The sequence below is a fragment of the Sceloporus occidentalis genome, unplaced genomic scaffold (assembly GCF_023333645.1).
Source record: "Sceloporus occidentalis isolate IW3139 unplaced genomic scaffold, rSceOcc1.0.p SCAF_2, whole genome shotgun sequence".
Taxonomy (NCBI): Eukaryota; Metazoa; Chordata; class Lepidosauria; order Squamata; family Phrynosomatidae; genus Sceloporus; species Sceloporus occidentalis.
The window spans coordinates 78,304,896-78,318,407 of NW_028316982.1; the positions used below are offsets into that span (position 1 = coordinate 78,304,896).

The window sequence follows — 13,512 nt, forward strand, 5'->3', positions numbered from 1 at the left end:
TACAATAAAAATAGAAAACTGCATAAACACAGTTAAATGAAAAAAGACAGAATGTACATCAGAATAGGTACATCATTATCAGTACATACAAAATTACAAACGGCAATGGCTATATAGATAAAAAGGTTTTGAATAGTCCCACCTCCATGGGTGTTATTCCAAAAATGTGGTGGCACAAAAGAAAATTTTCTCTCCCTGTTGTCTCATATTTACTTAAGAAACTTGGGCAAAGAGCCTCCCTGATAGTGTTACGTCTTGAGGATGATAATGTAAGGAAAAATGATTGAGAAGCTGTGTAGATAACTAGAACTTTTTTGGGGGGGATAACCAGGACATTAAAGTTAATACACACACAAATAGGTAGCACAGGCTGCCCTTTCAGCATTGGTGTAATATGTTCCCATTTACCTATATCTGTATATGTCAGTTGTACCTGTTACACGTCTGGTAGCCTCATTCTCCACTAGCTGAAGCGCCCTGGAAATCTTGTAACAGTGAACAGTGACCAAATTATCAATGGGGATTTTAATTAGCTCAAGGTCACAAGAGGAGGCCTGTTACTACACCTCAGGGATCGCCCCTTCGATCTGTATACCAGGAACTAGAAATCCAGAAATGAGGCTGAGGCTCTAAGTACAATCAATGTCTCTTTTATTGGAAACAAGGATTCAAACATACAGGCACATACGCTCACACATTCATACAAGACTCAGGAAATAACGTAGTAAATGTGGGATAGACATTAGGCTTTCTAATGGAGATACTACCTAACGTAGAAGTTGGTGGGTCCAATTTGTGTGTGTAGGTTTGCAGGTCTGGTTCAGCAGACAAGTCAGAGAGAGAGAGACTGACTTTTTAAAACTGACATAACTATTGGCTGCCAGTCTAATCCAATGTCTTTTCAATATTAACTGGAATTATTGCAGATAATTGTTTGAATCACCAGTATTGTTTTTTGTACTTTTTATAATGTCATTTATTTTAACAGAAGCGTCAACAACTAGTGCCCCTCCTCATAGTGAAACTGCTGGTAAGATATTCCTCTTTTCCATATTGGTCACTTGTTATGAAGTAAAAATCAGCACATTCAAACTAAATATGACACAATTCATGCTTTTCCAGATCTATGCCTCCCAAACAGGATTGGGATGCTGAGAAAGGAGGCTTTAATTAGAGTCACTAGAGTGGTATGACTGGTGCAGATCGCACCAGGTGACAACCTGAGTAGGACGACGATGCTACTAATCCTCAATGCTGTAGCATTTACCTGTTTCTGTTGTTTAAAAATGTTTAAAAAATTATAACATTTAAAAATAGAACAGATCATGTGGGTTGAATCCCACTGTCTAATGGTAATCGAATTATGGCTTGAAGAGTTATAGTTAAACTATCATTGTTTCTTTCTTTACATGAACAGGAAACATAACAATTTCCCCAACAGGTGATTTTTTCTTCTTCTGGGGGGGGATGATGGGCACAAGGGTAAAGGAGTGTATGGGAAAAGCAAAGCTTCTATGCTTTTGCCAGTTTTGGATGATCAGATAATGAGAGAGGGACACAAAATGGAGAACCACACGAAATAATATTGAACAAATAACTTAATAGGAGCATGGCTATTGTAAATCCCCAGTTTGAAGGAAGGTTTATTGAAGATTCTCTAAGAGGCAAAAGGGGTTGATGAATGGCCCCTTTGCTTTTTGTTGTTTTAGTAACACTTGTAGCACAGGCTGCCCTTTCAACATTGGTGTAATATGTTCCCATTTACCTATATCTGTATATATCATTTGTACACTTCTAGTAGCCACATTGTCCACTAGCTGAAGCTCCCTGGAAATCTAATCCAATGTATTTTCAGCACTGACTGGAATTATTGCAGATAATTGTTGGAATCGCTAGTATCAGTATTTATACTTTTTATAATGTCATTTATTCTTACAGATGTGACAACAACTAGTGCCCCTCACAATGAAACTGCTGGTAAGATATTCCCCTTTTCCATATCGGTCACTTTATATGAAGTAAAAGATTAAGCCTGACATATTGAAACTAGATATGACACAATTCATGCCTCCAAGTCAGGACTGAAATACTAGTAATTGAGAAGGGAGGCTTTAATCATAGCTGAAATATAGAATATTTGATTTAAACACCCTGCAGTGGCATCACTAGAGGTGTGCGGGTGATGTGGACCACATCAGATGACACCCTAAGTGGGTGGGTGACAGCACTGTTCCTCAAATATCTATATTTTGGCAGAAATGGCCTGTGGCATTTACTTGTTTCTGCTTAAAATTCTCTAAGAGGTGGGGTGATTTTTATTCTTTTAAAATTTTCTTTAAAAACATCACATTTTACCAAATTTTCACTTTAACTACGTGAAACTATATGTATGTAAATACATTTGGGTTGTGCATATGATATAATTTAAATGTATAATTTTAATTGTACTAGTTGTTTGTGTTGCAACTATTACCATTAGATTCAGTGATATATGGGAATTATGTTTTATGAATAATATTAGTACAAAGAGTATGACTAAGAATTCTGTATAGGTCGGTATGAGGGGAGGTCAATGAAATCAATGAAAACAATACTTATAGCAGACCTGTGAAATTCATGACCCAGATGAGCAGCTGGCTATTGTGGCATAACAGATTCTTCATGCTCTTATGCACTGTGAAACAATATGTAGCTTATGGGCTAAATTTAGCTTGTTCGGCAAAAGTTGTTTATCCTTGTGTGATATTCTAAACTCTTCCACATATTTGCCATGTTGGATTTCAAATTATGTGTAGGGACATAATTTGAACCCTGACCAACATTTTCTTAGATAGGACATATTGGCGGGGTACAGACTGCTCAAAAGAGTGGCCTGCTGGCGCCTGGTTTTTGGTCCGCGGGGAAGCCACAGCCTCCAGACCACGGGGCTTCCCCACGGACCAAAAAGAACCTGTGAAAAGCGGGTTCTTCTTGGGACGCCATTACGACTTCACAGTGCACCAATGGCGCACTCGTGACATCGTAATGGCACCATGACGTGCAAACACTATGCGTCCACCACATCATAATGGCAGTGCCCATCTGTACAGGGTGCTGCCATTTTGATACCCTCGTCACATGCGAGGGGCGAGGGGCATCTAGTAGTGCCGCCCCGAGGCACCTCTTGCATGTGACAAGGGTGTCTGTTTTGGCCCATCTGGACTGGGCCATTGATTACATGTGAAATGAATCCAAGCATGGACATGCTCTAATCCAGCGGTTCCCAACCTTTGTTGGGCTGCGACCCTCATTGCAGGCGAAAGTCCCGCCCGTGACCTCCCTCATTGGTTGGGAGGTGAGGAACGGGTGGGACTTTTGACTGCCTACAAGCCCCAGCGGCCTTTGCGGCCGGATGTCCCGTCTCTTTCCAGCCTCCCAACCAATCAGGGAGGCTACCAGGGAAGAAGGGGCAGGACTTCCAGGTGCAAAGGCTGCTGGGGCTTGTAGTCCTTTCCTTGTCTCCTTCTCCTCGCGGGTGCCTGGCACCTGTGGGGAGAAGCAGAGGAGGGGGAAGCGGCCCCGTCCCTATTCCCTTCTCCTCATGGGTGCCTTCGATGGCACCCGCAGGGAGAAGGGGAGGGGAGGAGGCGGCCCCGGCCCTTTCCCCTTCTCCTTGCGTGTGCCTTCGATGGCACTCATGGGGAGAAGGGGAGGGGAGGAGGCGACCCCGTCCCCTTCTCCTCGCGGTTGCCGGCACTAGCACCGGCACCAGCGGGGAAAAAGGGAGGAGAGGGAGGCAGGGGGGAATCCCAACCTGGTGACCCCCAGGTTGGGAACCCCTGTTCTAATCCATTCTTACTGTGTTAAAGTGTAGATTGTCCAATCTTTACAGGATATTTTAGGACAAATATCATTGTTGTTTTGCTATTTAACAAATGAGAAAGTGAGAGCATGTAGACTATTGTAGGTTTAACTTTTGAAATGTTAATCTGACACAGAGCAATCCTAATTTTTTGCATGTTTGCAATTTTCACAGCTCCTGCTACAACTTCAGCATCAGTTTCTTCAAGATGTAAGTTCAGTTCTCTCCACACAGATCCTGGTTGTAACATATGCTTATGCAAATCTGAGTAAGAGTCCAAATAAAAATTAACTTGCGTGGATAAATTATGTGACATTTAGAAAACTAAGATCAACTTTTATTACCAGTTTCCCTTGGAAAAAAAACAAATTGAATACTACATTGCAGCAAAACATAATGGAATTCCATTTGTTCCTTCTCTTTTGAAAATCATCTCAAAGAAGGATGGTTTGCAGTGGGGAAAGGAAAAGAAATTATTATTTGAAACTTTACCCACCCAGTTGTTTCATGAAATTCTGCTCCTGTTTGCTTTGACCTTTCCCATGTTACTCCAGATATAGGAGTAAATGCATCTTCTCGAAGAAAATTTAAGCACATCGCAGTCTTTCCCATCCTTTCTCTGATTTGACTACTGCCTCTTGAAAAAGTTTTACAAGACATAAGAGATGGTATAGCCTCTTTTACATGATGGTGTGGCATGTGTTATTTGTATCTTGGTTAGGATTAATGCTAGAAGAATAAATAGTCCTTACATACCAGATATTTGATGGTGAACTGTGAACAACTCGCTAGGCAGAGTGTCAAATACTAGCATGCATTTATCATCTGACAGCAGAAATCACTGGATGTGGTCGTGAAACTCTAGCACTAGGAATTAAAAAAACCCTTATTAATGTGTCTATAGGAACAACAGAGGTGACCTTACACATAGCTGAATGACTCTGATTGAAATCTAGGGGATATTTTCACATGTTAATTCTACTGAGAATATAGACATCAGAGTGAGTCAATCTGCATGACTTATATAGACTGGTTCCTTTAATAGAAATAGTTGGATTCCCAAGAATGAACACTGACTTTGTTGTTTTGTGTGGCCCAAAAGTCTATACATTAAAAGGAAATACTGAAACTGACTTTTCTCCCCCAAATATGTCAGTGTCCCAAAATGATGTGTTGATTAACAAGGCTACTTCTCCCAGTAGGCAAAGTGGAATGATATTCTCAAGTCACATATTTTGGATGCCATTAAAAGGCAACAAACTCAATTGTTTACAGAGTATCACACCAATGTAGCAATAGAAATTTCTCTTTAATTTGTTGAAACTAGGCCACAAGCAAAATCATAGTATTAATTCAATTAATGTCTAAACGTATTTGAATCATGCTGTTTACCCTCCTTTCCACTATCCTTCAGCACTCTCATGTTCTGGAGAGTACATGGTTGCACGCATCCACAGAACCTATCTTCGATCATTAGGCTATGATGCATGGGAAGTATATCTGAATTCCTCAGACTCACCCTGTAAACCACAGATTTCACAAGACTATGTGATCTTCAATATACCATTCAGTGGTTGTGGCACTGTAAGACAGGTAAGAATGTATTAATTGCTTGGTAATTGCTTGGTTATAGTTGAAGCTATACCCCTTTCCATACCCATTTTCACTGCTGTCCTACATGTGGAGTAAGACAAGTGTGAAGTCAAAAGCCTTAGCTATAGTAAGGTGGCATTTGTTACCAAAGAGTGCTTTGGGGTACCTGCCTTAGGCCTTATCTGCATTTACTAAATACCCCAGACTCCCTCTGGCATCACTGTGTCTTGTTTACAGAACACAGGTTCAAAACCCTGAATTGGGTCATAACTGTCTTCATGACTCCCAGACCTGATTCAGGGTTTCCATTCCCTAAACTCACTTTTCGCTATCGTTTTTCTGGTCTCTTCACAGGAACAGTGGCAGCTGCCTTCTCTCATGCAGCCCTGAGCCTCCCACTGTCACTGTTGCTGTAGGTGCATCACTCTGTGGTCAGAATGAGGCACCCAGTGTCATTATCATGGCTGAGTGCCTCGTTCTAGCCTCAGAATGATGTGTCCACAGCAGCAGCGGTGGCGGGCAATTTAGGACCTCCAGGGACTCCCAGAGTATTCTGGATGGTGTAAATGAGCCCTTGGAGTGGCAGAATGTTATTCACAGCTCCAAGTGATTGCAAGAATCTCCAATGAGTTAGTGCATTTTCACCAGTCCTGTACACATATGAGGAGACATGTGTAGTTATACATAGGAGCCTATTAATGAGATCAGTAGTGTAGGTTAGTTAACCATTAAGCCTACACTACTTTACACCATCTCCCCTGCTGTAGGTTAGAATATCTTGGAGTATTTTCTGTAAGCAGGGAGAGGTTGCCGCGTGGTCCCTTAATCCTAGTATGCTGCCAGCACGGCACATTTGGCCCGTCTGGACCAGGCCTCAGATTATTTAATTGTAGTTTTACCATTGGGATGGGGGGTTGGGTAGGAATTAATTTTGTATTTTATTGTATTTTTAAATTTATTTTTACGGTTGTAACATGTCCGGATTCTTCATGATTGGGTGGGCTATAAATAAATCTTATTTATTATTATTATTATTATTATTAAACAAAAAATCTGGAGAGGAGAAAAGCTGCCTGCCAAACTATAGTACCATGTCGGAAAACCATTTAACAAAACTTCAAGAGCCCTAGTACAGGTCCAAGAAATTGCTATGAACAGAATAGATATGGTTAGCCTAATAGCAGAGATGACTACAACTGGGAAAATCTGGCAAACTCCAAGGAACTATACTATGAGGGCTGACACTCCTTTGGATCAATGTGGAAGAACCCTAAGATGGTTTTTGTTTGTTTGTTTTAATTCTAAAATATATTACCGTATATACTCAACTATAAGTCAACCTTATGTATAAGTCGAGGTCAGATTTTGGGGCCAAAATTATGGATTTTGCCAAGACCTGTGAATAGGTCCAGGGTAAAGCCTGGAGGCTCCTTCACTGTGAGTATGGCAAGAGCGACTCTCATTGAGGCTTTTATTCATCATTTCAGCTTTCATTTCTGTCAGACTTGCCAGCAGGAAGGGGACTCATAAACAAACAGCAATATCAATCAACCACCTAGGACTCTTTCTGCTTGGCTCTTTCTTGCTAAACTCCTCTCCACACCGCATGGGGAAATCTGAAAGAGCTGCTATTATATTTCCATAGTGACCCATAAATAAGTCAATCTGGGATTTGGGGGGCAATTTGTGCGCATAAATTTTAAGGTTTATAGATGAGGATAGATGGTAGTACTTTTAAAAAATGGTCAAGGATTGATATTGTGTTATATGACACGAAATAAATTGCATATATTTTTGAGATAATGTATTCTTGGTTTCTTCTTCTTCTTCTTCTTCTTCTTCTTCTTCTTCTTCTTCTTCTTCTTCTTCTTCTTGTTTAGGAAAGGAATAATGGAACCATAATCTACTCCAACATCATCAAGACATCAGCATCTGGTTATATTATTACAAGAAAAAGAAACTTTCAGTTTCACATCATGTGTGAAATGAATGAGAACACCATTGTAGAAACAATGTTTGCTGCCCAAAATTCTGTCGACATTACTGAAAAACGTGTTGGCAGTTACAGTATAAATCTTGGATTCTACCCAACATCATCTTTCTCCTATGAGGTTCATACCTCTCCATACTATGTTTTAATTGATCAAGAATTATACTTTGAAGCTACTCTCAACAGTTCTGATCCAAACCTAGTACTATTTGTAGACACATGTGTTGCATCTCCCTTTGCTCATGACTTCAAAACCTTGACCTATGACTTAATCAGAAGTGGGTGAGTGTTATTTACTGTAGATATGAGAATAATTATTTTACATTATTTCTCATGTATATAATGGATCAGCTAAGATGGGGACCACAATCCAAAAAGTAATTGTGCTGATGGATCTTTACTTACTTTATTTATTTATATTGGGGTGGGCAACTTTTGGAAGACTTTGTACCTTCAGGGACTTTTTAAAAATGTATTTATTATGTGAAGGCTATAATTTCATTGTTATAGTAATAGTATTATTATTATTTTCTCACCATTCCCTTGACACAGATACCACTACTATTCCTTCTCTCCACAATAATGATACTGCTTCTACCCACTTCCTTCTATTTGCACAAGCTCCAAATATTTTTGACTTTCCCCCTCTGACATCTGGATCCCAGCTATCACTATTCTAGGGTTTCTTCTCACCCTTCCCCACATGACCCTTAATCACCTAAGAGCACCTACTTAAGAACGCTAGCAATTACTCCTATCAGTATATTGAATAAAGTGTTCACCTAGAATAAAAATCTAAAAATTCCACACATGAAAACAGGTAGATGTGTGGCCAAATAACACAGGAATGTGGTCAAGATGACAAATGTTGTTGATGAGGAAGACCACAGAAGCTAGGAGAGTCTGTGTCAGTTTTTGCCTGGGTCTACTGGGAAGGGCAAAACTGAACATTCTTCTTTGCTCTCCCACTGAGTTGAGTGCAAAGTATTTCTGCACTTAGAACTCACTTTGAAGTAGAAATTGGGACATTTTAAAAGCATCTGAAAAAGTGGGACAATAAAGGATTCATCAGGACTGTCCTTGCCAAATTGATAGATTTGAAGGTCATTATGTGGCGATAAAATGCAGCCCAATGGTCACACCCAGCTCCCAGCATTCTCATTTGTTTTCATTTTAAAAGGCCCCTTGCACTTTCCAGGATTGTTCTGTGAGAAAACTCATGCTGATAGCAGAAAATGATATCCATTTGGTGGCCAGCTTCAGGATTTTGTACTTCTTAAGCTTAAGTAAACCTTTAGCCACTTCTGTTTTGGAACCAATCCCTAGCCTAAAAAGGCTTGGGGTGATAAACAAGATAGAATTTTCCTCCCACCCTCTAGAGGTATGAGATATCTTTTTAAGTCTCAAAAGACATTTTTTATATCGGATGTTGACAGTATAGTAGGCAGGTGCATTCTTTTCAGGTCTAGGGGCCATGTACATCCCACAAACTTTGGAAATTGTCCACTCTTATCTAAACAAAGCTGATACGACTGTGATCTTTTTCCTCAGATGTATACGAGACTCCACCTATAGAAGTCTGTATTCACCAAGCAACAATACAGCTCGCTTCACACTCAAGGCTTTTAAGTTTCTTAATGAGCACAATGAAGTTTATTTGCAATGCAAGCTGGTAGTATGCATAGAAAATGACTACTCTTCCCGATGCTACCAGGGATGTTTAAGCAGAAAAAAGAGGACTGTAGATGAAGATGAGGACAAAGTGAATGTTGTTTTAGGACCGTTCAGGCGTCAGGGAAAAGCTAATGAAGACAAAAGACAGGGTAACTTTTCTGTATGATCAATACTCTTTTTGCTATAGCAAGAATTCTAAAATATATTTTCTAAAGTAATTCCATAGAATATAGAACGAAATGTTTGGCCCTCAATAAAATGTTGAATATGATCATTTTAATCTTATAGGACATCATCTTACTATTGTTTATACAGTATATGCTGGTATCTCTTTTATTCCCATTTTTACCAGCTGAAAGCATGGGAGTCCATCACAGGTTGAAACACTCCCTCAAGCATGTTGTTCATAGAGTATAGCTACTTAAAATGAAATAATGCATTGAGGGAAACCATTCCAAACACAATTTTAGCACAGAATTTTAGCACAATTTTAGTAGTGTGTTTGTAAGAATCTGCATTATGTCCTTTGGAAGAAGGCACAACAATAACTCTATTCATTCTATTGGACTTTTGTATCCATAGTTCTACAAAACATTGCTTTTCCTTAAACGGTCGCTTAAGTGGCTTGAATTTGAGATTATCCTACTGAACTACTTTTTGCATATTATAGCCCTTAAATTTTAAGCTGAGTTTCATGCATGTTCATTACTTTTTGGCTTGTAAATATGAAAGCTATTTTGTTTGAAAGCAAAACTCATCTGATATAGATAGCCATACTGTGAATCATCATGTTACTTTGCCATCAAATGATGAACATGTAGAACTTGACATTAACCTAAGGTTTTGAATGGATTCTCTGATGATACCTATAGGCATATATTTAGATTCTATGACAAATTATTTCAATCTGTGTTTCTCATTTACAGAACTGGCTGAGAGTGTGAATCCCGGAACGAATGAAGCTGTCAGCCCACTTACTGTTGCTACTGTACTTTTGGCAGCTATGGTCTTGGTTTTGTCTGGTTTTCTTCTAAGCAGTAAACTGAGAAGAAAAAGTTATCAACAAATTTACTGATGTCAACATCCTGTAGAGTTTCATTAAGCACTTTCTTTGCAGAATCCAAAAATACATTTGTAATATCTATTTCTGAAAGTTGTTTTTCCTCCCAGTAAGTTCTTGAAATCTACCACATCAACAAGTTGTAACTATTTATTATGTAGGTTAAAGCTTCAACCACAACCTAGTTAAATTGAAGTACTGGAATTTAAAGAATTATTCTGATTTGAAAAAAACCTCCCACTATTGGTAACAACATGGATGGGGAAATTGTGACTTCCAAGATGTTCTTGCACTGCAGTTTCAGTCATCTTTCATACAAGATCATGATGGATGGGGCTGATAGGAATTACTATCCTAAACATCTGAAGGGCCACTAATTGTTTGCTCCCAAAGTTATGTCAAACAAATGACATTATAGAATAACTGTCATTGCTTTTAAAATAGTTTTTGTTAATATTCTCTCTATGTTGGATTAAAGTTCTATATGTGATGCATTTGTTGTCATCATAATTCTATATTCAAATATTATATGTGAAAATTACATATATTAGATATATAGAGAGAGTTACTATGTTTCACGAAGTATTCATAGAACTCACTTTGCAACATAAAAAGGAGGAAGGGATGGGGGAGGAATGTGGCAGCATTTTTAACAGTAATTGGTTTTTATTTTAGCATTAACTTTTGTGAATATAAAACCACTTTTTCAGGTGCAGTACAGAATGATATCCAGGCTTCAGGTCCTATATGAAGCATATTATATTCTCAGCCTTTTGGCTGAAGAGTGGGGTATAAATACTATAAATAATAAAGAAAGAAATATTTGCACAGTTGTGACCTCTTTCTGAATCCATCCCATTACACTCTATATGGTTTATATTTGGAGATCTGGATATCACTCTGTACTAAACTGGAAGAAATGGGTTTATATCCATGAAAACTCATGCTAAAATAAAAACCGATTGGGCTTTAAGGCGCTGCTACATTCCTTTTCCCTTTCCACTCCCTTCCTTCTTCTTACATTTCATGAAGGATTGTCAAGACATTGTCATGAATATGTGGTATCAGAAAGGTAAATTGTAAGAATATGTGGCATTAGAAAGGTTTATTGAAACCTTTAAAAATAAAAAGGAGTGCTTAGCAATATATAGCCAAACATATTTCACCTATTTTGATTACCAAGTTTAAGTTTGGTACACTTTAATTAGTATACAGTTATTTGCCAGAAATGTAAAAACAGTGGTTTAGCCTATAGCCGGATTTCCCATTCAGTTCAGTAGAAGAACTTCACTTTAAGACTCTTGAATGCCATTCAGATGGCCAGGATAAATACTAACATAAAAGCTAGGATTTTTTTTATTGGATACTTAACAAAGGATCTTACAGACCAATTCTCTATTATTATGCCATCGCCCCTTTCCTTCTAAAGCAGAATACTTACTTTAACTCCCTAGGCATTGGCAGGAATTTCATATTATTCTTATCTCTCATTTTGTGATTATTCTTTCCCTGTCAAATAATATTTTGTCATCTGAAGGAAATTCAGTATATAATGCATTCCTCTATCAGCATACTTTTGATAAGGTACATTTTGTTTGCTGAATGCCAAGTGGCATGGAAGTGGTTGTTGAAGGTAAAGGGATACCAAACTATCATCACAGTAGTTCTGAAAGTAATGAGAAAGAAATGACAAGCAACTGCTTGGGGCACCATGAACAATAAAACCAAATGCACAGTTTAAGAATTTTATGTTGTAGATAAGAAAATATATGCTGTGCCACCAAGCTAATGTCAAGCTATGTAAATCTGTGTTTTGCTTCCAATTAGTTAGCAATAAAATTGTTACATCTTTGCAAGTTAATAGTGTGTGGACATTGTCACTGCCTCATAAGTACACACGTTTATTTGATTGGCAAAAGGAACTGAAAAGATTGCCATGATGTGCCCACTTCTCCTCTTCATATTGCTCTACTTTCCAACAAGGGTGCAATGGGATCAGAGCTCATAGGACTGAAACCTTGGGACTTCTTCTCTTGATGTTATCAGTGCAGACTATGAATTGCCAGGCAGTTGTTGTCAACTTTATCAAGCTGAACTAAGGTCTCTATATTTAACACTTTCATTCATACAAACAATCACAATTGTGAAGAATGCCTTACCACATGGTAAACTATGTCTATGTCTTATCAGTTGAATTTAAATGTCATTATCTGAGAGCCATGGTGCTGTGTTGGTCTGAGTGATAGACTAGGACTCTGAAAGACAAGGGTTTGAATCCCTGCTCTGCATGGTGAAAATCTCCCAACCTCAGAGGAAGGATGCGAAATGTCAAATCCTCTGACAAATCTTAACAAGTAAACCCTATGACAGATTCAGCTTGAGGTCAGCATAAGTCAGAAACACCCTGAAGGCCCACAACCACAAATCACCATATGAGTCTATGTCTTTTTTCAGATAGTTCCCATTGAGATTTATTAAAGATGTCACCTTGTCGTGTATGTTAGTTTTCATAGCCTTTACTGAAAACAAGCAAAACTCTAACCCATCTTATAAGTCCACAGAGCCAGCAAAAAAGAAAAAAGCACAAGTATTCCAAGCAAAAGAGTATTTGAACCATCTCTCATTTTCCTATCCCTCACCTTGCTCAGGCTGTTGTGCTACAGTGATACCATCTATTAAGAGGGAGAGGTTGAGAGACAATGGAGTTTATCACACTACTTACCTCCTGCTCTGCTCCCATCGCCCCAATGTCACCGAATCTGCGATGGTGCTATTAAAGGGGAACGCTTCCATTTTCACCATGGAAGCGTTCTCGTAATTGTTTAAAAATAATCCCCTACTCTAACCCACATTCCAGTCATAAAAAGCAACAATATGAAATAACTTACAATACTGGCTTAAAGTATAAGCTAAAATTAAGGTAGAAAATTAGAGCAAGAGCATCTGTGTTCACAGGGTAGACAGAGGCTATCTATATCAAGACAGTAAGACAAATAAAGGAGGAGGCTAATCTGGCAAGGCCTGCCAGAAGAGATCCATTTTAACAGCCTTTTTAAAGGCTGCTAAGGTGGTAACGTGACAGATCTTCTCTGGCAGGTCATTCCATAGCCTAGGAGCAGCGGATGAGAAGGCCCTCTGGGGTATCGCAGCCAGACTGGTCTTTTTAGGCTATAGTAAATTCTTCCCAAAGGACCTTAATGTGTGGGGAGGATTGTGTGGAAGAAAGCACTCCCACAAGTAGTCTGGACCCAGGCCACGTAAGGCTTTAAAGGTGATAACCAACACCTTGTACCATGCCTGGAAACTAACTGGCAGCCAGTGAAGGGATTTCAAGGCAGATGTTATATGGTCGGT

General features: G+C 38.9%; 2 protein-coding genes across 3 annotated transcripts in view; both read left to right on the plus strand.

The window, feature by feature from the left end:
* LOC149318586 (scavenger receptor cysteine-rich domain-containing protein DMBT1-like) overlaps positions 1-13,512 on the plus strand; it is a 247,983-nt gene that overhangs the window by 132,364 nt on the left and 102,107 nt on the right. The window lies entirely within an intron of this gene.
* LOC149318587 (scavenger receptor cysteine-rich domain-containing protein DMBT1-like) lies at positions 1,951-10,521 on the plus strand. 2 transcript variants are annotated; one of them, XM_089510085.1, is made up of 6 exons: positions 1,951-1,977; positions 4,016-4,051; positions 5,256-5,434; positions 7,315-7,706; positions 8,976-9,247; positions 10,025-10,521. In XM_089510085.1, exons 3-6 carry the CDS (start codon positions 5,279-5,281, stop codon positions 10,171-10,173), a joined length of 969 nt encoding a protein of 322 aa, XP_089366211.1. In that variant the 5' UTR covers positions 1,951-1,977; positions 4,016-4,051; positions 5,256-5,278; the 3' UTR covers positions 10,174-10,521. The 2 variants fall into 2 exon arrangements, with proteins under 2 accessions (XP_089366211.1, XP_089366210.1); XM_089510084.1 differs by lacking the exon at positions 1,951-1,977 and having other exon boundaries at positions 3,983-4,051.

Excerpts from the sequence above, each read along its gene's own strand:
- LOC149318587 (XM_089510084.1), top strand. The coding sequence starts at position 3,997 with ATGTTTGCAATTTTCACAGCTCCTGCTACAACTTCAGCATCAGTTTCT. Across the intron at positions 4,052-5,255 it reads AGCATCAGTTTCTTCAAGAT|CACTCTCATGTTCTGGAGAG; the intron begins GTAAGTTCAGTT and ends ACTATCCTTCAG. Across the intron at positions 5,435-7,314 it reads GTTGTGGCACTGTAAGACAG|GAAAGGAATAATGGAACCAT; the intron begins GTAAGAATGTAT and ends CTTCTTGTTTAG.